The following is a 23,832-nucleotide window of genomic DNA, read 5'->3' as shown; positions in this document are numbered from 1 at the left end:
AGGTTAGTTAAGAGAAACAGAAGTCATTGCAGTCTTCCAGACTGATAATTCAGATTTGACAAAAGCTCTCAAGCTGATGGTCTTTTTCCATCTTAATGTTGACCCCAACTGACGTGGAGCCTTCTTTTTACTTCATCAAGCTCTTGCCTGACCTAGACCGATTTGTTTTTTCAGGATTTGTCCTGTGCTTTTGCAGAAATGTTTGTTTTTGTTTATTTTAAAATCAAGTGAAACACTAAATTTATTTTAGCACACTTAAATATTTTGTTTGGGGCTTTCCCCCATAATTCTATCTTTGCTCTCGTGGGCAGATAATTTTGTTGGGCTCCAGTTCTGTGGTTACCAGTAGCCCTTTGATCCATCATCTTGGCTGTCATGTCTGAGCAGAGATTATTATAATAAGTTAACCTCTAACGAGAGACTACAGAATAACAATCAGGAGAAATCTTTTTATTTTTTCTAACTTTCTTAATTGGCTTATGAGGCCACTTGCGGGATCCTGTCTGCTTTGCGAGATTTCTTCTGCTAAATTGTCTGTATCGTGAAAGCTCTTTCCCCGTGCTCCCAATTATAAGTAAGGGTTATTGTTTCTGAGATGATCCTTTACTGATAAGACAGCATCCACACTAAAGAAGGAGCAGAAATCTCGTGTAGAAAAGAACCTGATCAAAGTGTTGATGGTTTGTACTTTTGGCATCAGCTTTTTATAAGATCTCTTCAAAGCAAGAATGAAATGAAATTGCAGTGATTATTTTCTTCATGAACATAGAACGAAAGTCCAGATCCAGAGCCCGACTGTGATTCCAAAGCCGTGAAAGGTGCTCAGAAAATATGGGCAGATCGTATCTCTTTCGCTGGAAGTAGTGCATTTACCATTGAAATGCAAGATTACGTGCCGTTTGGTAAGTTTTGTGTTTTTAAAAAAAAATGTATTTCAATGGTTCATTCAGTAGAAACCTTTTTAACATAGAAAGGATGAGTAGGGACATTCAACCTCCCGTTTTTTTCCGTTCAAAAAGATCATAACAGTTCTGCCTCAATGCCCCTTTTTGGTTTACAAATTTACATATCTAGATAAATGCAGCCCTCAGTGTTTGCCTCAATGTCCCTTGTTTACAAATTTACATATCTAGATATATGCAGCCCTCAGTGTTTGCCTAAATGCCCCCTTTTGGTTTACAAATTTACATATCTAGATATATGCAGCCCTCAGTGTTTGCCTCGATGCCCCTTGTTTATAAATTTACATATCTAGATATATGCAGCCCTCAGTGTTTGCAAATTTCATAGGTTCATCCTTGCTGAAGAAATTTTTATCATCTCAATTCTGAATGTCAGCAAGTGGGAACATCCTTCTCTGAATCCAGTTCATCTCAAAATTCTCAAGTTTCAGTGAGATGTATCATAATGTATATCAATGAATTGGGTGAGAGAAGAGGGTGGTGTATCAAAATTTGCTAATGACATTGAACAAAGCGGGACTTCAAGAGGACTCGGACTGAATGAGCACTGATCCTTGCAATATCTTCCAGTTACTGTCTTTCACCCTGGATCTGTGAAACAATTTATTTCCTGGTGTTAACCAACTTTTGGTTCAAATGCAAAGATTTTAGAGCTCAAGTCACTGAACCAACTTTTGGTTCAAATGCAAAGATTTTAGAGTTCAAGTCACTGAACTCCAATCAAGATACCAATTGCTGAAGTTCCCCAGGCTACAAATAATCTTGGCAATTCTGGGTTTTAACCTGTAGCTCTTGTATGTTACCTTCTGAATGGATTGGGGAGAAACAAAATTGGACACAAGTATCCAACAACTCTTTTGAAAATTCTGCTTTGAAACAACCATCTTTGTTAATGTTATATTTGATTAATCCAATTAATTTTGAATCAAGTGATTGGCTTCTAACATTTCAGGGTTACTACAATAATCGCATGAAATTGTATGATAGGGTACACAATTCAAAAGATGTAGCAACAGAAATTCAGTCCATCAAGTCTGCCCCACCATTTAATCATGAGCTGATGCATTTTCTCACTCTGACCCACTGCCTGGCCTTCTCCCCATAACTTTTGATGCCCTAGCTAATCAGGAATCTATCAAACTCTGCCTTAAATACACCCAATGACTTGGCCTCCATAACCAACTGTGTTAACTAGTTCCACAGATGTACCACCCTCTGGCTAAATAAATTCTTCCATATCTCTGTTCTAAATGGATGACCTTAAATCCTGAAGTTTTAGCCTTTTGTCCTAGACTCTCCAACCATGGAAACAACCTTTCCACATCTACACTGTCCATGTGAACATTTGAAATGTTTCAATGAGATTTCTTCCCCCCCCACCCCATTCTCCAAAATTACAAGTAATACAGACCAAAGGTGTCAAACACTCTTCATATGATAAGCCCTTCATTCCCAGAATCTCGTTTGACCCTCTCAAACTTTAGCACATCTCAGAATCAGAATTTATTGTCATGAACAAGTCACAAAATTTGTTGTTTTGCTGCTGCGTCACAGTGTAAACATTCGCGTAAACCACCTTAGAAAAATAAATAAAAACAGTACACGAAACGTCAAAGGCAGTGTCTGATTCATTTATCATTCATGAATCTGATGGCAGCAGGGAAGAAGCTATTCTTGTACCGCTGAGTGCTCATCTTTAGGTTCCTGTACCTATTTGCTGATGGTAGCAGAGTGAAGAGGGCATGGCCAGGGTGGTGGGTGTCCTTGAGGATAGAGGTTGCTTTCTTAAATGTGTGAAGTTTGTGTTGTGTCATCTTTAAAAGAAATAGAAAGGATAAGGTTCATTTTGTGCAATTGTTTTGTGTTTTTGTAAGACCATCCTGACACTGAGAAGCCAGAGAGAATTTTGGATATTACTAAACATAAAATATTTCGATTTCATACTTTCTACTCTCTTTTGCTTCTATAAAGTTGAATGTAAGGCTCGCTTCTTGGCTCCAAGTTTCCATATCGACGATCCTGTACAACTTCGTGTATATTTGCGAGCTGATTCCCCTCATCCATTCCGATTTTCAAAACTCTGTGTCTGTTTTAACAACCAGGTAAGATGCATTCTAAAGTAAGGGCATGAAGGAGGGATTTATGTCCTAGTGTTTGCTTGGCTCAGTGGGTGATCTGTGGAATGTTAGTTCTGTTATTAATTAAGATGACTGACCACCTCTTCTATTTTCCTACATGAGTTAAATTTCAGTGATTGAATATATATTGCTACCTGCTCTTAAAATCTTCAAAACTGAGAAGCTTTCTGGGATATAGAACTATGTAAAAATAAAATAAAAATTCTCCACCTCAGTCCTAAATGGCCCATTTCCAGGGATCCATATATATCTTTTGATGTCCTTTACACGAAAAGAAAACTGATCCAGATTTTCATTTGAATCTCATCACTTGCAAAGCCTAGGCTTCAGTAAGAAAAGAACAAGAGTAATCTGGATTGAGTGGCAGGAGCAGACCTTGAAATTACCAATATGACTTGGGACTCACTCCGGTTGCAACCATTCCTGGAGCAAAAATCCATCAAGTCTGGAAGGCTGGAAGTCGCCTTTTTCTCTCAAGTAATTATTTTATTGGTAATTTTTGACTGCATCCTATCAAGGATGTCCCCTTTGTACTCTGCTCCCTGTCCTCTCTGCAAGACAAAGCACTCATGAAGAATCCTTGACCTCAGGTGTCAACTTTTTTTTTCTCTCTGCACTGATGCTGCTGAGTGCTTCCATCATTTTGTTTTGCTGGATATGGTTATGTAGCAGAGTGGATTAATGTCCTAAAATTCAACCCTCTCTGCATTCTTGGAGAGAAACCCTTAATCATGGATTTCAGTGTTGTGCAGCTGACCAAAACGTGCCTGCCCACTTGCCGTTGAATGTCAGAGTAGACCTAATTTTAGTATCCCTTTGTTTTGTTATTGACATTTATTCTCTTTACTTTAAGGATTACAACCAGTATTGTGTGGTAGAGGAAACCTATCAAACATCTGACATTTTGGAAGCCTCATCCCAGGGCACCACGTGTTTAGTTCCTGGTAAAACCAGGCAGTATGCGTTCAAATTCGTGGCTAGGACTGAAGATGTTGGAAAGAAAGTGGAGGTAATATTTTTATGCAGAAGGTTTCAAAACTTTTTTTAAATACAGGGATCTGTTCCTAAGTCTGTCTTTAAGTCATATTTGTAGGTACGTAAGTCAGAACAGGTACATACAGTTCTTATTTAGCGTCAGCTAGTCAAATATTTTGAAGTAGGCATCCATGGAGATTTGTACAGAGCTTTTCTTTCATCGGATTTATAGTTTGGAGGCATGATTACCAGGGTAAATAACTACGATCAGACTTAAAATAGTTCCTTGAGCCAATGAACCGTTGAACCTGGCGTAGTCCATTCATAAGTACGATTTGTCCATAAGTCAGACGTCCGTAATCCAGGGACGGCCTGTACTAAAGTATAGGATGAGATTGTAGGTTGCAGCTAATTCTAAGTTTTTGAAGAATCTTTCACCCTTGGTAAATAAAAAATGAATGCAATGTGCTGTTAGACTGGCTTATGTTTAATCGTAATAGTTTTATCATTTCATATATTCCAAGATTGCTTTATTTTTTGCTGCAAATAATACCACAACTCATAAAAGTAGCTAGTTTGCTGATGAGTTGTAATAAAGAATTAAAGAGTTTATTTGTCCATTCTGCTTAGATTACATCTGTAGATCTCGTGCTCGGTTCTGACACTGGCAGGTGTGTGATACTTAACTGGAGGGGTGGTGGAGGTGATGCAGCATCATGCCAGGAGTCCTTGCAAGCCAGTCGATCCTTTAAACGACGACCAAAATTGCCAGAAAATGAAGTATGCTGGGACAGTGTTACAATACAGGCAAGCACCATGTGAGTATAAGATTCTTTTGTCATGTAATAAAACAGGTGTAATATTACACAAAATTTAATTTAGTCTGGCCGCAGGCAGACAAAGATTCACCATCAGCAGAAATTGCCTGCCGCCTCCCTTACAGTCAGAGAAAGAGAACCAAAAGAGAGTCTCTTCCCCTCTCCCTGCCCCCCAGAATCACTGAGTGCCCATAGATTCACCTCCAGCACTCCCATTGTTCACACAGCCATGCAGGCTTTAGTTCAAACCATCGACAACCCGAGCTTCAGATCCGGACCTCCGACACAATCAGGAAACCTTATCAGGAATCTCTCCTGACCTCTTGTATCCCGGTTCTGGTAATCTCAAGCCAGACTCCAGCAGCCTGCAGCCTGTGTGGCCTCCTCGTCTCAAGTCACCAGCAGCCCACCACCTGCAGTTGCAGAGAAAGGATTGGTCTGATTATCCGAATGAACAGTACCAGCAACACCTATCATTACCATGTCACAACAAAAGAGCACGTAGACTAATCTGCAATTGCATCCTTATTTCATTATCATTCTTAAATAGAGAATTAATGTTATATTTGCTCAAGGAAAGTGAGTGTTTTATTTTTTCTTGATGGTGTAGGACGAGATAAATTGCAATGCATCTGCATGTCCTTGTATTTCAAACCTCTTGGTCATGAGGCAGCATTTGAGCGTGTTTATTCAAACCTGCTTCCGCGTCCTTGTGTGCCTTGTAAGCACGGCCAGAATTTTGCCCCTGCACCCAAAAACGGCCCAGAAAACGAAATGTTTCAGCATCTCTGCCCCAGAAAAAATCGACTTGGAGTGTTAGAATGACAAAACTTTTTTTTTTTTTGCCATTTGATTCAGTTGCTACCTGTGTGGAAAATATATTAATATCACTACATATCTCATGTATCTTAACTCTGTCCAATCACAGCAGTAGATGTGAACATTTTTTTTGGAGGGGGGGTAGGAGATGAATTATTTCTCTGGCGGAACAGTGATGATTTGTCCAGTTCAGCTGTGCAGTTGTGAATTCTCTCTATTTCCTAAATATTTTGGGGGTGGAGGGGAGAGTAATGGGTTTCTTATATTTTGTCTAGTTAAATTAGATAAGTTCCCTTGCAGAAATTTTGCACCATGTCATTTGTAGGTAAACTAGTTATCTCTCTGATCTGTGTTTTTGAACTATTGCTTTGAAGTTTTAATTTTCACATTTTTTCTCTTTTGTAACTGAAGGGTGATTTCTCGAGTTCCAAGATTATTGGTACAGCTGCGCCATGAACCACCTACATTGACCAATGAAATGTATTGCTTAGCCATTACTGTACTGTCTGAAGAGGTAACCACTGCAAAGGATATGAAGCTCACAGCAGGTTTAAAACCAGGTAGGAATCTCTGAGTATACAATGAAACATGGCTTTTATTTTTTTTAATATATCGTAAAATATCCGACACTTTACAGCAGTGTTGGTATGCAAAATTTATTTTGCAATGAGGGAGCCAGGGACCTGGACTTATTGTAAGTTCAAGTTTATTATCATCTGATTGTGCAAGGATAGTCTGATGTTTTCTGGTCCTCGGTGCAAAAGCATGCAAATACAACCAGACATAATACATATACAGACAAACGATACATACGCAGTACAGTCAGTTAATCAGAGAATTGTAGGCATTTATGAATGATGCATTTGGAAGTGCAGTCAAGAGAGTCAACAGCAGATAAACCAAAATGGTCCAAGTTGGGAAATGTTATGAGGTTCACAGTTAATGTAGAGGATGTAGGGGGAGGGAGGGGGCCAGAAAGAGCTTGAACTCTGCAGAAAACTTTGTATAGACTTGATCATTGTAAATTGTATTCAGTGCTGATACTGTTAACATTAACCTTGATAATGTTAATAAATGTTTGAGTTTAAGTTAGGAAAATCATAAATAAAATGAAAAAAATCAATATGTTGAAACAAATCACTTCAAAATCCAGACAATTAAAAAAACTCTTAGCCCTTCCAACACAGGCATCTATAAATTAGATACTGGATTTGACAGTCTTTTTCTGATGCATTCTCAAATATCTACATCACATCCAACTAATTTTCTTGTGTTTGTGAGTTGTGCATATTTCCCTGAATTGAAGTGTCCCGCTAGGATCTGAAACCTCTCGTTCTCCTTGCCTTCTGTCTTCCCACTTCCACGAGTGTATTAACAAAGCAGGAAGCAAAAGTAGCTTTCGGCTACACTGATTAAAAATGGTCCGTTTGAGTTCATGATTTCATTTTTTTTTGTCTGAAAGGGCTGTTTGCTATGGTGAACCTTGTCAGATTTCTGTAAGCCAATAATGAAAATGGCTTTTTGTTTGTATCATTTTCAGGCCAGGATGCCAACCTCACTCAGACAACTCATATAAGTCTTGATGGTACTGAGATGTGTGATGATTCTTGCCCTGCTCTGCTTCCTGATATATCTATTGGAGACTTACTCCCAGGTGGAAAGGTAAACCTGCTCAACGTGAAACAGAAATTAGAGTAGTTGTAAAGAGAGAGTGCAATAACTGAGTGATCTCTGAGTTAGGTATGCTAGACTGTGAAATTTAATAAAAATCAAGAAGCGAAAGAGTCTTAAAGCAACTCAGTCATACAAGAGTGCACTGGCCAATGCCACTGTGATGTGTTGTTTATCTGGATGCTTTCTCATGTTCACTGTATTCTGCAATTCTTCCAGCCCACCCATTTTTCCTTTGAGGTGATCCTATTGCTTTGTAAGGTTTGTTCTGTTCAGCATTCATCATGTGTGCACAATACATTTATAAGCAGGGAAACAATAAATTGGAAACTTTAGAATGATAAGCGTTTGGATGTTGAACAAGTGAACATTCTGTCCATCCCAGTTTGCATCCATTTGCACAGACTTTTTTGGATATTATCAGTGAATGCTTATGAGTTTGGCAATCTTTTTTTTGTTTACTTGTTTCTTGTACTCTTTTGACCATGCCATTTAGCAAGTTCTTTTTTTAAATATCTGAATATTTCTTCAGCTTTTGCTGGATGTTTTAAATTTGGGTGACTGCTTTCATGTCTTCTTTGATGAGCACCAACGTGTTGGTGGGTTAATTGGCTACTGTAAATTGATGCTAGGGCTGGTAAATGGCAAAGAACCAAAGAAAAACTTGCGGAGGTGTATATAAAAATGGTAAAGGATCTCAGCAGGTCATGCAACATCCGTGGAAAGCTTCAGGGTTGAGCCCTTCATCACACATACTTTGGTGTATTGTTCCAGTTCTCCAGCATCTGCAGACTTGATTAACTTGTGGACACGAGTTGAAAGGAAAATGGAACAGATGGGGTTTCTCTACCAGGAGAAAAATTCTATCAGCCCTGTTTCTTCTTGAACTGTGTCAAAATAAATAAGCAAATGAGCCGAACATGTTGTTTAAAAAGTATGTAATTTTCCCACTACCTCCAGAAGATTATCCATTTAAATATTGTAGAAAACCTTGTACCCTGAGATACTTGTGAGGGGTTTATGTATTTATTTATGACCATCGCCTTCCCAAGATCGTGTTATATGGCAAGCTCTCCACTGGCCACCAAGACAGAGGTGCACCAAAGAAGAGGTACAAGGACTGCCTAAAGAAAGCTCTTGGTGCCTGCCACATTGACCACTGCCAGTGGGCTGATATCGCCTCAAACCGTGCATCTTGGCGCCTCACAGTTCGGTGGGCAGCAACCTCCTTTGAAGAAGACCGCAGAGCCCACCTCACTGTCAAAAGACAAAGGAGGAAAAACCCAACACCCAACCCCAACCCACCAATTTCCCCTTGCAACCGCTGCAACCGTGTCTGCCTGGCCCGCATCGGACTTGTCAGCCACAAACGAGCCTGCAGCTGACGTGGACTTTACCCCTCCATAAATCTTCGTCCGCGAAGCCAAGCCAAAGAAAGAAAGAAAAGAAAAAGATCCTGAAATAATTGATTTTGTTAATGAAAAGCTCATTAAAAGTTGATGAAAATTAAAAGGTCTCCAACACAAGTAGAAAATGGAGTTAAGGCTTTAGTGGATCTGTTTTGATTATTTCCTTGAATACACGAAGTATGATGAAGCTGTGTCGACAAAAAGCTAATGGAATATTCAAGCTGTCACCCAATTTGTCAACAAATTGTTTTTCAGGCAAATGTTTTAAATTAGAGTCATTAACTTCATTGTTTTTCTGTGGATGACCTTTAATAACACTGATATTTAATCTTAAACTAATTTAAATCTTTCAAAGGTGGAGAAGCCTCTTTACATCAGATGTGGACAGATTGGAACAAGAATATTTTTGGTTCATGTATCTTATGTTGTTACTGCTGTTGTTGAAGGCAAGGAAATCATTTGCAAATGTCATAAGGTCAGTGGTTCTTTTTTAAACTTCCTGAAGTTTTTGTTGCATTGGCTTTTCTTCTGTTTTATGTTATTCTATTATCTTTATTGTAGTTAGGTTTAAGCACAGTAAATTGTTAATATACTAGCAGAAGTGCCATTCTGATCTTGTCCTAGGGCATGAATTTAAGTCTCACACTACTCACAAGTTAAAAGTTCCTCTTTGAGTGAAGAAATGCAAGTTGTTCTTGCCATTATCCTCTACAATATTAAATTAATGTTACAAAACATTACAATTTCATTTTACCAATTAAAAAATGCCTTGTCTGTACATTGTCATTGCTGTTAGTGACACACAGTGCACAAATCTATATCCTCATTCCCTTTAATGTAACAATGACTATCTTTTGAAAGTATATTACTGGCAACAAACGCGGGTTGTAGATGGCCCCGTTAATTTCTTCTTTCTTTGTATCTCTGCTTATAATATTGAAGGTTGCAAGTTGGTGTCTGAAAATACAAAACTGCTACTACCAGAAAGCTAGGAAAGTGTAGCTGGACAGTTAATGAGTAGCCCAGGAGAGGTTGGCTGTCCCATAGGAATAGAGTTCAGTGCAGCATTTTAGTGTGAATTATATCCTAATCCAATATTTAGATTGGTCAGTATGTTTAATTGGATGTTCTATAAGCAATGTTGTGGAAGAGTTGGGAAGTTTTGTTCTTGGTGCACCTTGAATATTGTGTCTGGTTCAGGTTGCTACACTATTGGATGAATGTGGTAGCAATAGAGTGTGAAAGAGATTCACCACGACGTAGTTATAAGAAGAGATTGGACAAATTAAGTTATATCATCTCACTGGAGCAAAGGAGACAGATTTATTATTGTCAGGAGGTATAACATTTCATACACTATTTTAGCACTTTGAAATGTGACATATAATTTTGATTTTCATATTCCTGAAATATTTTAGGAAATGAGTTCAAAAGAAAATCTTTGGGCTTATGATCTTTTTAGGAATTCTGCTTCAGGTAATAAAGGCAATTGGACATGTACTTGAACACTACCTTGTAGTCTTACCGTGAAAAAGCTTGGGTATAGATCTATCTAAATTCAACTGCTCTTTCAAAGAGCTGTCACAAGCTTGTTGAGCTAAATGGCTTCCTGTCTTCTAAAATTCTACAATTCTAAGTCTATTTCATAACTGGTAATAGAGATGAAATGGTTTTAAAAATCTTTTCCCTTTTAGGATGAGACCATCACGATTGAAACAGTTGTCCCATTTGATGTTACGACAAAATTTGTTTCCACAAAAGTAAGTGTATCAATGTTTTTTTTGTTGTTAAAATGAAAGTGGTTTAAATCACTTTTGAAGGGATCTGCTTATCTCATAACCATATAACCATTTACGGAGCGGAAACAGGCCATGTCGGCCTTTCGAGTCCACTCCGGTTCACTAGAACAACTCCACTAGCTCAAACCTTCCACTCTCTGCCAATAACCCTCCAACCCCCTCACCTTGAATTAAAAGATCTTTCAGACTTTTAATGCCTAAACTATACCCGTCTGCGAAATCCTATTCCTTCTCTCTTGAATTTTTGAAACAGTCTGTTTCTGTTCATCTAATTTCTTGAAGGGAAATGCTTCACAATGTCCATAAAATACATGCATCATTTATAAACAGTTGTGTAACTTTATTACTTTTGGCAGTCAGAAATTATTCTCAGCCTCGTGTAGTGAAAGAATATAACACAAGTGCATTTTTACTCAGCTCGTGCCACTAGATAGAAATATCGATCTGTGTCACAACAAGTGACTTGAGAGTCAACCGATCAACCAAAGCTTATTGTAAAAGAAATGACCTATGTTTATTTACTGGAATGTTCTGATCTGATTATTTCACCATGTGGCAAATGTTGCTGCATTTTTGGCATGTGCATGACACGTCATTGCTCTTGAAATGACTGGCTTGCTCATTGCTACAAATGCTTTAGGACCTCATCCAGGTAATAGTCTTTCAAAATTAGTCTGCAAGGCCCATAAAGGAATAACTCAGTTGCTCATTATCACATATAGTATTGGCAAAAGGAAACTTTTCAGAATGATTACATAATAGACCTTACAGTCTTATAATCTGAAGAGCCTATTTTTAACCTTCAATATATTTCCCCTTTTCTCCATTAGTGGTAAGCATCCTCCAGTGTCTGAAGTAGGCCAGTTAAAATCCTTGTCCTCAAATCTGTGGATGCAAAAATAGTAAATGTATAGATGTATCAACATTTTTAGGTGACTAGGTATGAAAACTGAACATTCTTTATAGATCTGATGTCAAATTCTACATTAGGATAACCAATAATTGCTGTTTTATACACTTTCAGGGTTGTTCAGATTACAGATAGTCCCGATTTAAGATTGTCTGATTTGCGATTTTTCAAAGTTATGATGGTTCGAAACCATATTGTACTTCAAATTTTCACTGTCTCCCGGCAGCGCTGTATCAGTCCCCATACTGATTCCATGACCCCGCTCTCTCCTGGCAACCCTGTGGTCGGTCCTCGCGCTGATCCCACTGCCCTTTTTCGATGTGCAATTTATTTTCCCCAATGAATGATGGGAGGGTTGGAATGTAACCCCAATCATAGGTTGAGGACTACTTGTATTCCCTTTGAAACAACAGGCAAGTAATTTCTTGTATTGTGGTTATAGAACTGTAATTCACCAATTGTTTCACAATGTATCTTTACTGTTAACTGTTTAAAAAAAAAAATGCAAATCTTTGCACTTGGACCAATACCATCTCCCTTACCACCATTCAAGGCCCCAAACAGTCCTTCCAAATGAAGCAACACTTTACCTGTGAATCTGTAACACTCCCAATGCGGCCTTCTCTACGTCGAGGAGACTGGACACAGATTAGAGGATCACTTCGTTGAGTAGCTTCATTCTCTCCATCTCAACAGCAATGATCATAAATAAAATATTTAAAAAATAAAAGCAAGGGTCTCCCTGTGGCCAGCCACTTCATTTCCACACCCCATTGCCACACGGACATGCCTGTCCATGGCCTTGTGTAAATTGGAGGAAGAACACATTGCACTCTGTCTTGGAAGTGTCCAAACAAATGCAACAATATCGACTTCTCCAATTTTCATAAACCCTAATTATATTACTTTCCCTCATTCCTCTGACTCCATTTAGCTCCCCAGCCCCTTCCGTCCTCCTATGAGAAAGCACTGTTCTCAGCCCTCTGCCCCTTCTCCATGTCCCCTCAGCGTCTTTATTTTCTTCTCCCTCCTACCAGTATCCACTTATCACTTGTTAGTCTGTGGCTCTCCACCTTCATCTTTGGATGTCTGCCTGATTTTTGGCACATTTGAAAAAGGGCTCAGGCCTGAAACATTGACTGCTTACTGCTTGTTGCTTGCCGTGGATGCTGGGCGACCTGCTGAATTTCTCCAGCACTTTTGTGCACTACAAATGCAAATCTTTCTTTTGATTGGATGTCTATTTTGCAGTTTGAACACATGGATCGAGTGTTTGCAGATATTCCATTCCTTTTGATGATGGACATCCTGAGTGCATCTCCATGGGCCCTCACCATTGAAACCAGTAAGCTAGAACTTGCACCCTCCATGACAGCAGTGGACCAGATGGACTCTCAGTTGGCACAAGGTACAAAGGGAGGTGCTTTTAGATGATACTCCTGTGGTTATGAAGTGCCTTCCTCACCCAAACACCCCCAGGTTAAGATGAAGGACCTCTTGGAGCAATGCTGCTAAACCCTGCCCATTGTCTCAGCAGATTCTGTCTATCTTCATGTTATTGTGTTGTATTTATTCATGTTACAAAACATCTGCTAGTTGTAAGTGAATTTTTGAATTGCCTCCAGGTTTGGGTGCATTATGATGTTCCTCCCCCCCCCCCCCCCCCCCCCCCCCAGGTCCTTGCACTTGCACAAATCTTTATGTCCCTTACAAAGTTGTTGATGATTGCCATCTGCCTTCATTTAGATGATTGCTTGAACTATTTCTTTTTACCAATGATCACAACAAAACTTTACCAGTAAAAAGTCTCAGAGCAGAATTAAAAGTTTCAGCAACTCTATTTTCCTAAGAGAATAAACAGTTTCAGATTGAATCCGAACACTGCTAGTCTTGTGGAATTCAATCTTCCTAACAAGGGCATTTGCATTAAACCTTTTAGAAGGGCAATTGCTGTGTATCATAGAAAACTGAACTTCAACATTTTCATTTCTAATTTTAAAATTTGGAGGTATAGCACAGGAACAGGCCTTTCTGGCCCACAAGCCAGGCATGCTGCCTTAAATACATCCATGTTACCAATCAGCCTACCAATCCTGTATGTCTTTGGAATATGGGAGGAAATGATCTCTGAGGAAACTCACGCAGACAAGGGTAGAACATACAAACTCCGTACAGCAGTTAAGGAGAGAATACAACTCCATACAACAGCGGATTTGAACCAGGGGCACTGCCAATGTAAGAGCACAAATTTCTGCATTAATTGTACCATTTTAAATTTTGAGGTGCTGCTTAGTAACAGGCCCTTCCAGTCCATGAGTCTGTGCTGCCCAATGAACTTGCGAACCCGTACATCTTTAGAACACGGGAGGAAACCAGAGCACCCATAGGAAAACCACTTGGTCACAGAGAGAACGTGCATGCTCCTTGCAGCAGAGGATTTGAACCCAAGTTGCTGGCGCTGTAAGGAGTTTGTACATTCATCTCGTACAAACAACAAAGTTATAAAAACCAGATCACCTGCTTGATTGCATACATTTAAAATTATAATGTGGGATATGTCTCAGTTTTTCTTTGAAATAGTGTTGTGGAATTTTGTCTTCAATTGAGACCTTAGAGAAATCCATGGTTTACCATTGCATCTTGGAATGTCTACTGATGCAGAACTCATCAGTGTTATGTAGAAATATTACTTTAGAATTTTAAGATCACCTTTCGGCCATGGGACTTGAATCCACATTTTGTCTTTGAGACAAGGATGCTACATGATCTACTACCCAGCAACTTCTGCTGGAATTATTGATATATGGAAATCAACAAAGGGAGAACATGAATTCAAGTACTAATGTCGATTAAAATAATTGTCTCACGCACTTTGGAAATCATAGCACACTTTTGGAACTGAAGGAAAGGGGGAGGTAAATGGATTTTGGTTAAATATTGGTTATTATGAAAGGGCTACTTGTGCAACCAGAGACCTTTTATTTAGAGTTGAGCTTGTGTATAAACATAAGGAAGTTGTGTTGCAGCTGTATAAAAATTTGGTTCGGCTGTACTTGTGTGCAATTCCAGTTGCCGCATTACATGATAAAGAATGTGGATGCTTCGGAAAAGGTTCAGAAAAGATTTACCAGGATGTCGCCATGAAGGGTATGAGCTATCTGCAGAAGTTGGACAAAATTAAATTTTCTCTGCCTTGTTAGAGCCTGATAAAAGTTTATAAAATTAAGAGAGGCATTAATAAGGTAGATGATCAGAATACTTTTTCCCAGGGTTAAAATGGCACATTCTTCAGAATATGCATTTAAGGGGGTGGGGGGGGGGGGGGGGGGGTGGGGGAGTGGGTTAAAGGAGATGTGTAATGCAAGATTTTTTCAGAGTGGTAGGTTCCTGAAATAGGCTGCCAAGAGTAGTGGTGGAAGCAGATAAGAGGCTTTTCAATGGAAGCATGTATCATATGAAAGTAGCAGAGTTACCCTTTAGCATAGTGAACAGTAGGGCCTGTTCTGAGTTCTAATGGACAATGGAAATTTTAAAAATGTAGCTATGATTTCACGTTTTGATACATTGCTTTTCATTTAAATCAACTTTACTTGTGCAGTCATTTTACAGACGGGAGAAAGTGCCAGTGAGTGCTTCTGCCTGCAGTGTCCACCAGCACCGACCAATCAGAGTGGAGTTGCTTCTGGTCATTATATCATCTCCTGGAAAAGGCAAAGTATATTCCAATTATGAAGGCAAAAGCTTTTAGGACAAATATGTAAATTTGTTTAAATATTGATGCTGAACTCTTTCTGTAGCTTGATAATGAGAATGCTGTATTGCTCTTGGTAAGTTGCAAATCAAAATACAACACTTCCATTCCTAAACAATTGCTGATGTACCTTTGTTATTTTGATAGGACCTCGGCTGCTAAAAGTGTACCTGTTGTCAACACGGTGATTACAATGCCACATGTGATTGTGGAGGAAATTCCACTCTATGTTCATGCAGGTGAAGTGAGTTTTGCATTTGTAACATTATGCTTTTAAGTTGAAAGTAGAATGCAGGAACGATACCAAAACTGATGTCTCCAATGGGACTAATTTTAAAAGTGAGTACCATTTCCAAAGGTAGAAGCAAGCATGAATGCATTATTGAAGGGGTTAACATCTGCAGTACATGCCATTTCATAAGTCATTACCGTAAAGGTTAAAACCATGTGTTTTTGATTCTTAGTTAATTTTGTGTTTGGCTCTTTAAAAAAGATAATTGTTTGTAGTGTTACCATAGTGACCATGACCTAATATGTCGCTCTTTAAGATAATTGTTTGTAGTGTTACCATAGTGACCGTGACCTAATATGTCGCTCTTTAAGATAATTGTTTGTAGTGTTACCATAGTGACTGTGACCTAATATGTCGCTCTTTAAGATAATTGTTTGTAGTGTTACCATAGTGACCGTGACCTAATATGTCTTAATATCTGCGCACAAACTATGAAGGACATGTGGCCTCGGGATAATTTTCTTCATCTTATTCTTGTATATCTCTTTAAAGTTAAATATCATTATAGCTTTAAATGCCTTGTTTATTCATCATTAGGAAAATTTTAATGCAAAGTTATGCAAGATGTTTATCCATTTTATCAATGAATTAAAGCCACATAAAGCTGCATCTACAAAGTTTGGCTTATTAGATTAATAAGATAGTAATTCAATTTCATCCCCATGTATGAAGATGACACGATTTGAAATTAGGAAATACTAGAACTTGGAAAGTGTCGCCTATAATTACTATTAAAATGTCATAGTACAGATCAGTAACAGCCCACCATGTGTGTGCTAACAAGGATTCCAAATTAAACGCATCCCAGCTGCCTTTATTTCTCCCACTCCCATTCCTTCCTTGTTCCCATGCCTGTCTAAATGGCTCTTAAACATTACTATCCTATCTGCTTCCACCACTTCCTCTGGCAATAAGTTCTACCCATGACTCTGTTTAAAAAAATAAATAAATAAATAAATTGCTGTTCTTTCTTTCACCTCAAACATTTGGCCTCCATTATTTGACATTTCTGCATTGTTTTTTTTTTCAAAAAAATCTTTGTCTACCCTATTAATGCCTCTCATAATGTCATAAACCTCGAACAGGTCTCACCTCAGCCTCTGATACTCAAGTGAAAACAATCTAGTTTGTTTATCATTGTCCTTTAGCTAATACACTCAAATCCAAGTAACATCCTGGTGAACCTCCTTTGCACCCCCTTCCAAAGGTTCCTTTTCCATCCTGTCTCATGCCAACTGGAACTGCATGCGGCCATACCAAATTATTATAAACTGCAACTTGATTCCCCAATTTTTACTCAGTGCCCCAACTGATGAAAGCAAGCATGCCACCCTACCCACCTGAGTTGTTATTTTTGGGGGATATAGACTTGAACCCCCAAAAACTCTTTGAACATCAGTGTGTCCAAGGGCTATCCAATTTACAGTATACTTTTCTCCAGTATTTGACCTCCCAAAATGCAGATCTCCCACTCATCCAGATTAAACTCCATCTGCCTTTTTACTACCCAAATTTCCAGATGGTTTATATCCTACATTATCCTTTGACACTTTTCCTCACTCTCCACAACTCTGCCATTTTTTTTTGTCAGCTGAAAACTTATTGAATTAAACACCTGTTTTCATCCATATTATTTTTATACATTACAGACAAGAGCACTGGTTCCTGCAGAACATCACAGGTCCTAGGTCACCACCACTAGGTCACCACTACTAGGTCTTCTAAGGCTAATCCAATTTTTGTATCACTATGGATCCCATGCATCTTCTAATCTTCTATATCAGCCTACCTTGTCAGATGCTTTACTAAAGTCCATGTAGGCAATATCCACTGCCGAATCCCCATCAGTCATCTTTGCCACCTCCTCAAAAACTCATTTGGAAGACATGACATGCCATGCACAAAGCCACTCTGCCCTAATTAAGTTCATGCTTTTACAAATGTAAGCAAATTTCATCCTTAAGAATCTTTTCCAATAATTTTGCTACTTCTGATGTTTTTCAATAAAAAGCTTTCGTGCAAATTTGCACCAATTATGTGCACTTTGCACACTAAGTCAAAAGATTTTGAAGTGGCAGGTGCATCTGACCTCCCACTTTGCTGTTGGACTTGGCAGCGATTTTATGATTGTAATAAATAGTTGCTCCCTCGGTTTTGCACCAGACATAGCTGGTACTCCCAGTGCATTAACATTCATTTGAATGAGATTTCTAACCTTCATTCAGTAGTAAGTGAAGCTTCAGACTTCATTTATTGTAAAGTATAATACATTTTAAGCTGATTATTTGAATGACTTAAAAAAGGCTTCCTGACAACATGCTATCTGAAGGCCATTTGAGTAGTCCTTGGCTTGGCCTCAGAATTCACTGACTAAGACATACTTGTTGATGGGTAGATTTGCAAGGGGAGTGTTGCTGCAGGAATACTGCAGGAGGTAGAGGGAGTCAAAGAAGACGTGAGTTGAGTCAGGCATGATTACTTGGAAGCTCTTACTGCAGTGGCTTCTGGAAGGGGCCGAGCTGTTCCTGACAATAGTATAAAGTGAAGGAGTTATTTAAAAATTTTAAATGAAGATTTGAAATGTTTCTTAATTTATTGATATTCAGATTTCCGGTTAAAATTCATTTAAATATTATCAGAATATCCAATTATGTTTTATGCATAAACTTGGTTTGGTTTGCTCCAATGTTAGCATTTTGAATTTGAAAGCTTGTTTCTAACCTTTCCCTTTTGTTTGAAAGATCTTCCTTCGTTTGGGAGAGTGCGAGAGTCTTTACCAGTCAAATATTGGTTACAAAATAGGACCCAACTCGTGCAGGATGTGGAGATTTTTGTGGAACCCAATGATGCATTTATGTTTTCTGGTCTTAAACAGGTACAATTATAACTAATATATTTTACCTAAGTGAGATGAAGATTGAAGGAGAGGGCACTGGTGTAGAAGTGTGTTGTTGATAAAACAAATTATTCTAATATTGTTTGCTTTAAAGTGGATTCCTTTTAAACTGTCACTTTTTTTTCTGCTTCTTTCTAAGATCCGGTTAAGAATTCTTCCAGACACTGAACAAGAGTTATTGTACAACTTCTATCCTCTCATGGCTGGGTACCAACAGCTCCCAGGTCTCAGTATAAGCTTGCCCCGGTTTCCTGCAGTCTCCAACCAGCTACTGCGCAGGTTTCTTCCCACACACATTTTTGTAAAGGTATGTTGAAATTGAACACTTAATCTATAGCACACAAAGTAAATTTATGAATGAAGATTTAATATGAAAGAGAATCTTTAATTAATTTAAAAAATAAAAGTCATCCATTATATTTTTCAGGTTGTGCATTCTTAACTTTTTTTGCTTTTGCTTTCATTTTAGCCACAGGGTCGACAAGCAGATGAAGGAATTGTTGTAGCTGCATGACTGAGAAACTAATTTGAAGAATAAAATGTACAACTTCTGCTGCCAAAAAAAATGTATGAAACATCATCTATTCATGTAGAAAATGAAGTGGCCATTTGAATTGGAACTGCAGTATTTACAGATGTTGAATATTTCTTGGCTGCCCTGAAAGTTGTACTTGTAGACAAAAAGTTGTAAACAGTGAACATTTCAAGTTGCTCAAATTAGTTTCTTGGAAACAAATGTAGATTGAAAATGAACCAAGGATTATTTTGAAAATGTAATAATATAATTGAGCCTTGTATTGTTCAAGATCAGTGAAAAATTAACTTTAATCTTTGACAATACTTATTTTTATTCTGTTGTAAATTTTCCATTGGCTTCCTTATCTTTAAGTAAATAATGTACATGCGTGAATGGTGTGTCCACATTATTTGATCAAATTATTCCTATACCAACTACATGTTGTGCTTTAGAATATGATTTGTACTTACTTTCCCTGTAGGTAAATGGTTTTAAACATCCAGAACTATATTTTCAAAATTAACAAGTAAATTCCTAAAAAATAAAATCCTGAAACTGTAAGAACTAAGATAACATCTGAACAATCCGAATGAATCGTCCCAGATTTTACACCATGTGGAAGGATCGTTAACCTGGGCACTACAGGAACAATGCGCTCTTTAAAAAAACACTTTATAATATATAAAATACAAAGATATGTATAAAAAATCATTAGTAAAATACCCCTCCCCCCACCCATCCACCCCACTACAAAAAAAACTCCCCAAACTATCCCTACCTCTTCATAATAACAGAGCCTTTTACATAAATAGATGATAAAGAAAAATGGTTAGTGTATACTCAGACCCATACATTTTAAATATGGTTCCCACATTTTAGTAAAAAAAGAATATTATACAAACTATGTTATTTTTTTCTAAAGAAATGCACATTTTCAATTCATTGCCATCTTTGAATACTTATTTCTACTTCGTCCTTCCATGTTACCGCTACACATTTTCTTGCCACAGCCAGAGCCAAGCGAATGAATGTAATTTGATATTTATCCAATTTTAATCCCTCTTTTAAACCCTTATCCCAATAAAAAAAAACAAAAGGACCATTTAATAAATGAATATTATACAAACAATTTAAAAATTCTCTAACTTTCAACTAAAAACTTAGCACCTTTTTACAAGATCAAACTGAATGTAAAAGAAAAGTCCCTTTTTGAGTTCTGCAACGAAAATATAAATCTGAATCTCTAAAACCATATCTTTTTAATTTTTCTGGAGTCAAATATAATTGATGTAAAAAATTATAATTAACTAAATTATATCTCACATTAATTAACTTAATTACAGCATCTTCACTCATCTTTACCCAATCTTCCACCGATATAGAAAGCTGTAATTCCTCTTCCCATTTATCTTTTATTTTAAAAACACGAGGTTTATCCATCTTTTCCTGCAATAAAGGATACATATCTGATATAAAACCCTTTTTGGGAGATTTCATAATTAACTTTTCAAACCTAGTCAAATTTGGAAGTTTAAATTTCTTTCCAAGATTCTTTTTTAGAAAAGCCTGCAATTGATAATAAGCAAATATTGAATTCGACGATATTCCAAATTTTTCTTGCAAATGAACAAATGACAAAAAAACCCTTCTCAACACAATCTCCCACCTTTTGAATACCCTTCAGATTCCAGTCCTTTAAATATCAACTATCCATCAAAAATGAAATAATTCTATTTCTATAAATAGGATATACCAAATTTCAAGTAAATTTTTAAGCACAGGTACATTATATGTCTTTAAAAAATCTGGTCTCCATTTATATATAAAATAATTAGCATTATTCTCTGAAATCTGAGACAACTCAATATTAACCCATGCTGGAACTTGTTCATTATCTAACGGTTAATAAATTTTAATTGTGCAGCTTCATAGTAATTCTGAAAATTTGGTAATTGCAATCCACCTAAAGCATACTTCCAGGTTAATTTTTGCAAGAAACTCTAGATAATTTACATTTCCACAAAAATAAACAAACTGCAGCATTCAATTCTTTGAAAAAAGTATTTGGCAGAGAACAAGGAGTGGATTGAAAAAGATACTGTATACAAGGAAATCTATTCATTTTAATACAATTCACTCGTCCCATTAAAGTTAATGGTAAATCTTTCCACTTCTTCAAATCTGTCTTAATTGTTTTCAATAAAGCTATATAATTTAACTGATACAATTGTCGATACTCCACATTTACAAACACTCCCAAATACTTCATTTTATCTGACCAACAAAAATGAGTAATCTGTTTACAATTTGAATAATCTTCATTCAAAACTGATAATAACTCACTCTTGTCCCAATTAACTTTATATCCGGACATTTTTCCATATTGTTCAAAACAATCCTGCAAAGTTTTTAGAGTTTTTGGGATTTGTTAAATATATTAACACATTGTCTGCAAATAAATTAATTTTATATTCTAATTCTCCTTCTGTAATATCTTTAATATTAATATTCCATCTAATATATTAAGCCAAAGGTTCAATAACCATGGCAAAAAGAGCTGGGCAACTTTGTCTAGTTGATCTTGATAACCTAGCAGAAGAATTTTTATATAAAGCTTTTACCGAACCAATTAAAAAGTCGACCAAAATGTTCCAACACCTTAAATAAAAAATGCCATTTAACTCTGTCAAAAGCCTTTTCAGCATCCAAAGCCACACCTAAAGGTAAATTTTGTTGATTTTTAGCTGCATTAATTAACATAATTAATTTTAAAATGTTATCAGCTGAATATCGATTTTTTTTTAAAAAAAACAGCTTGATCTACATGAATCAATTTTGGCAAATATTTTGCAATCCTATTTGCTAATACTTTAGCCAGAATTTTATAATCTACATTCAGCAAGGAAATTGGTCTATATGACGCTACTCTAAAAGGATCTCTATTTTTTTTTTGAATAACCATGATCAAAGCTCTAGAAAAAGACTCAGGGAGAGATGTTTCAGAAACTTGAGACAAAACTTGTCGAAATATTGGAAGTAATAAATCATAAAATTCCTTATAGAATTCCAACAAAAAAACCATCTTCTCCAGGTGATTTTCCATTAGGCATAGTCTGCAATACCTCTTTAATTTCCAAATCAGTAAATGGAGAATCTAATTCATGAACATCTAAATCATCCAAAAAGAGAAGATTAACCCAGCCAAAAATGATTCTACTCAGTAAAAATCTTGTTCAATCTCTGATGAATATAAATCCTGATTAAAAAGAACAAAATTCATCATTAATTTTGTGAGTTTATAAGTAAACCCTGAACCTCTTCTTACCGCATTTTTTTGTCCTAGAAATTTGTTCTGTTTTCAATTGCCAAGCTAATACTTTATGAGTACACTCTCCCAACTCATAATACCTTTGCCTAGATCTTGGAATTAATATCCCATAATGATATGTCTGTAAAGTATTATAATGCATCTTCAAATTAGATAATCATATCTTTTTATCTTCTGTCACTTCTCTGCACATCTTTCTCCAATTCCTATGGTAGTCACCCCTGTTTAAGCATAATATATTAGTTTTAGATTAAACTATTTCCCATTCCATCTGAATGAGAAATTCAATCATACTATGATCGCTATTTCCCAGATGGTCTCTGACTATTACATCATTTATTCTATCTATCTCATTGCACAATACTAGATCCAGGAGAGCATTTTCTCTTGTGGGTTCCTTAACATGCTGCTCAAGAAAGTTATTGCGGATGCATTCTATGAAGTCCTCTTCCAGACTCCCACGACAAACTTGATTTTCCCAATCTATGTGGAAGTTAAAGTCCCCCATGACTACTGCCGTATCATTATTACATGCCTCACTTATCTCTCTATTTATTTCCTGTGCCACTAAGCTATTGTAATTTGGTGGGCGATAGATAACACCCACCAATAATTTTTTCCCTTTTGTTATTCTTTATCTCTACCCAAATAGACTCAACATTATACTCTTTAGATCTTATATCATTCCTCACTACTGTCTGGAGCTCATCTTTGATTAAGAGAGCAACTCGACCTCCCTTACCATCCTGTCTATCTCTTTGCGCCACCTGATACCCTTGAAAGTTTAATTCCCATTTAGGGTCACCTTGTAGCCATGTTTCCGTGATGGCTACCAAATCATAGGCATGGGTACCGATTTGTGCCTCAAGTTCACTAACCTTATTTCTAATACTGCGGGCATTCAGATAAAGTGCCCTTATGCTCTTTGTCCTTTTAATATCTAGTGACTTCTGTAACCTTTTCTTTTGATTTTTCTGCCCACTATTTTTCTTTGTAATTTTCTTAACACTATCATTGACCCGAAAACTCATCTGATTTTTTACTTTCTCCTCCCAACATTACTTTTCCTATTTTACTTTTCCTGGCCATTACTTTATCTTCCCTACCCTTTTCCCTATCACTCTGGTTCCCATACCCCTGCCAAATTAGTTTAAACCTTGCCCCACTGCTGTACCAAACATACTTGCCAAAATGTTAACACCTTTTGGATTTAGGTGCAACCCATCCTTGTAAAGATCATGCCTTCCCCAAAAGAGATCCCAATGATCCAAGAAGCCAAATCCTTGCCCTGTACCCCAGCCCCTCAGCCACACGTTCATTTTCCTTATCCTTACATTCTTTTCATCACTTGCATTTGGAACAGGTAGTAATCCCGAGATCACCACCTTAGCATTCCTGTATTTCAGCTTTTGTCCTAGCTCACTGTAATCCCTTTTCATTACCTCCTCCCTTTTCTTGTCAATGTCGTTTGTACCCACATGTACCAAGACATCAGGCTGCTCTCCCTCTCCTCTCAGAATATTTTGGACCCGATTTGTGATATCTCG

At 37.2% G+C, this 23,832-nt stretch overlaps 1 protein-coding gene across 6 annotated transcripts in view; it reads left to right on the top strand.

Moving 5' to 3' along the window:
- trappc11 (trafficking protein particle complex subunit 11) overlaps positions 1-19,350 on the top strand; it is a 74,860-nt gene extending 55,510 nt beyond the window's left edge. For 5 of the 6 annotated variants that reach the window (XM_069940402.1, XM_069940382.1, XM_069940393.1 and 2 more), the window contains 15 exons: positions 619-680; positions 770-902; positions 2,934-3,064; positions 3,954-4,109; positions 4,706-4,893; positions 6,124-6,272; positions 7,253-7,374; positions 9,148-9,267; positions 10,487-10,552; positions 12,753-12,909; positions 15,100-15,211; positions 15,400-15,491; positions 18,286-18,419; positions 18,580-18,747; positions 18,910-19,350. In XM_069940402.1, the coding sequence (XP_069796503.1) occupies positions 619-680; positions 770-902; positions 2,934-3,064; positions 3,954-4,109; positions 4,706-4,893; positions 6,124-6,272; positions 7,253-7,374; positions 9,148-9,267; positions 10,487-10,552; positions 12,753-12,909; positions 15,100-15,211; positions 15,400-15,491; positions 18,286-18,419; positions 18,580-18,747; positions 18,910-18,954 (1,835 nt within the window). In that variant the 3' untranslated portion in view covers positions 18,955-19,350. Of the gene's footprint in view, positions 1-618; positions 681-769; positions 903-2,933; positions 3,065-3,953; positions 4,110-4,705; positions 4,894-6,123; positions 6,273-7,252; positions 7,375-9,147; positions 9,268-10,486; positions 10,553-12,752; positions 12,910-15,099; positions 15,212-15,399; positions 15,497-18,285; positions 18,420-18,579; positions 18,748-18,909 lie in introns of those variants that run through there. The other variant, XM_069940421.1, reaches the window with a different exon arrangement.
- Positions 19,351-23,832: the final 4,482 nt, after the last annotated feature.

Source organism: Narcine bancroftii, chromosome 1 (assembly GCF_036971445.1).
Source record: "Narcine bancroftii isolate sNarBan1 chromosome 1, sNarBan1.hap1, whole genome shotgun sequence".
NCBI classification, from domain to species: domain Eukaryota; kingdom Metazoa; phylum Chordata; class Chondrichthyes; order Torpediniformes; family Narcinidae; genus Narcine; species Narcine bancroftii.
The sequence above is the reverse complement of the archived record's forward strand: the minus strand, read 5'-3'. Positions and strand labels throughout refer to the sequence as shown.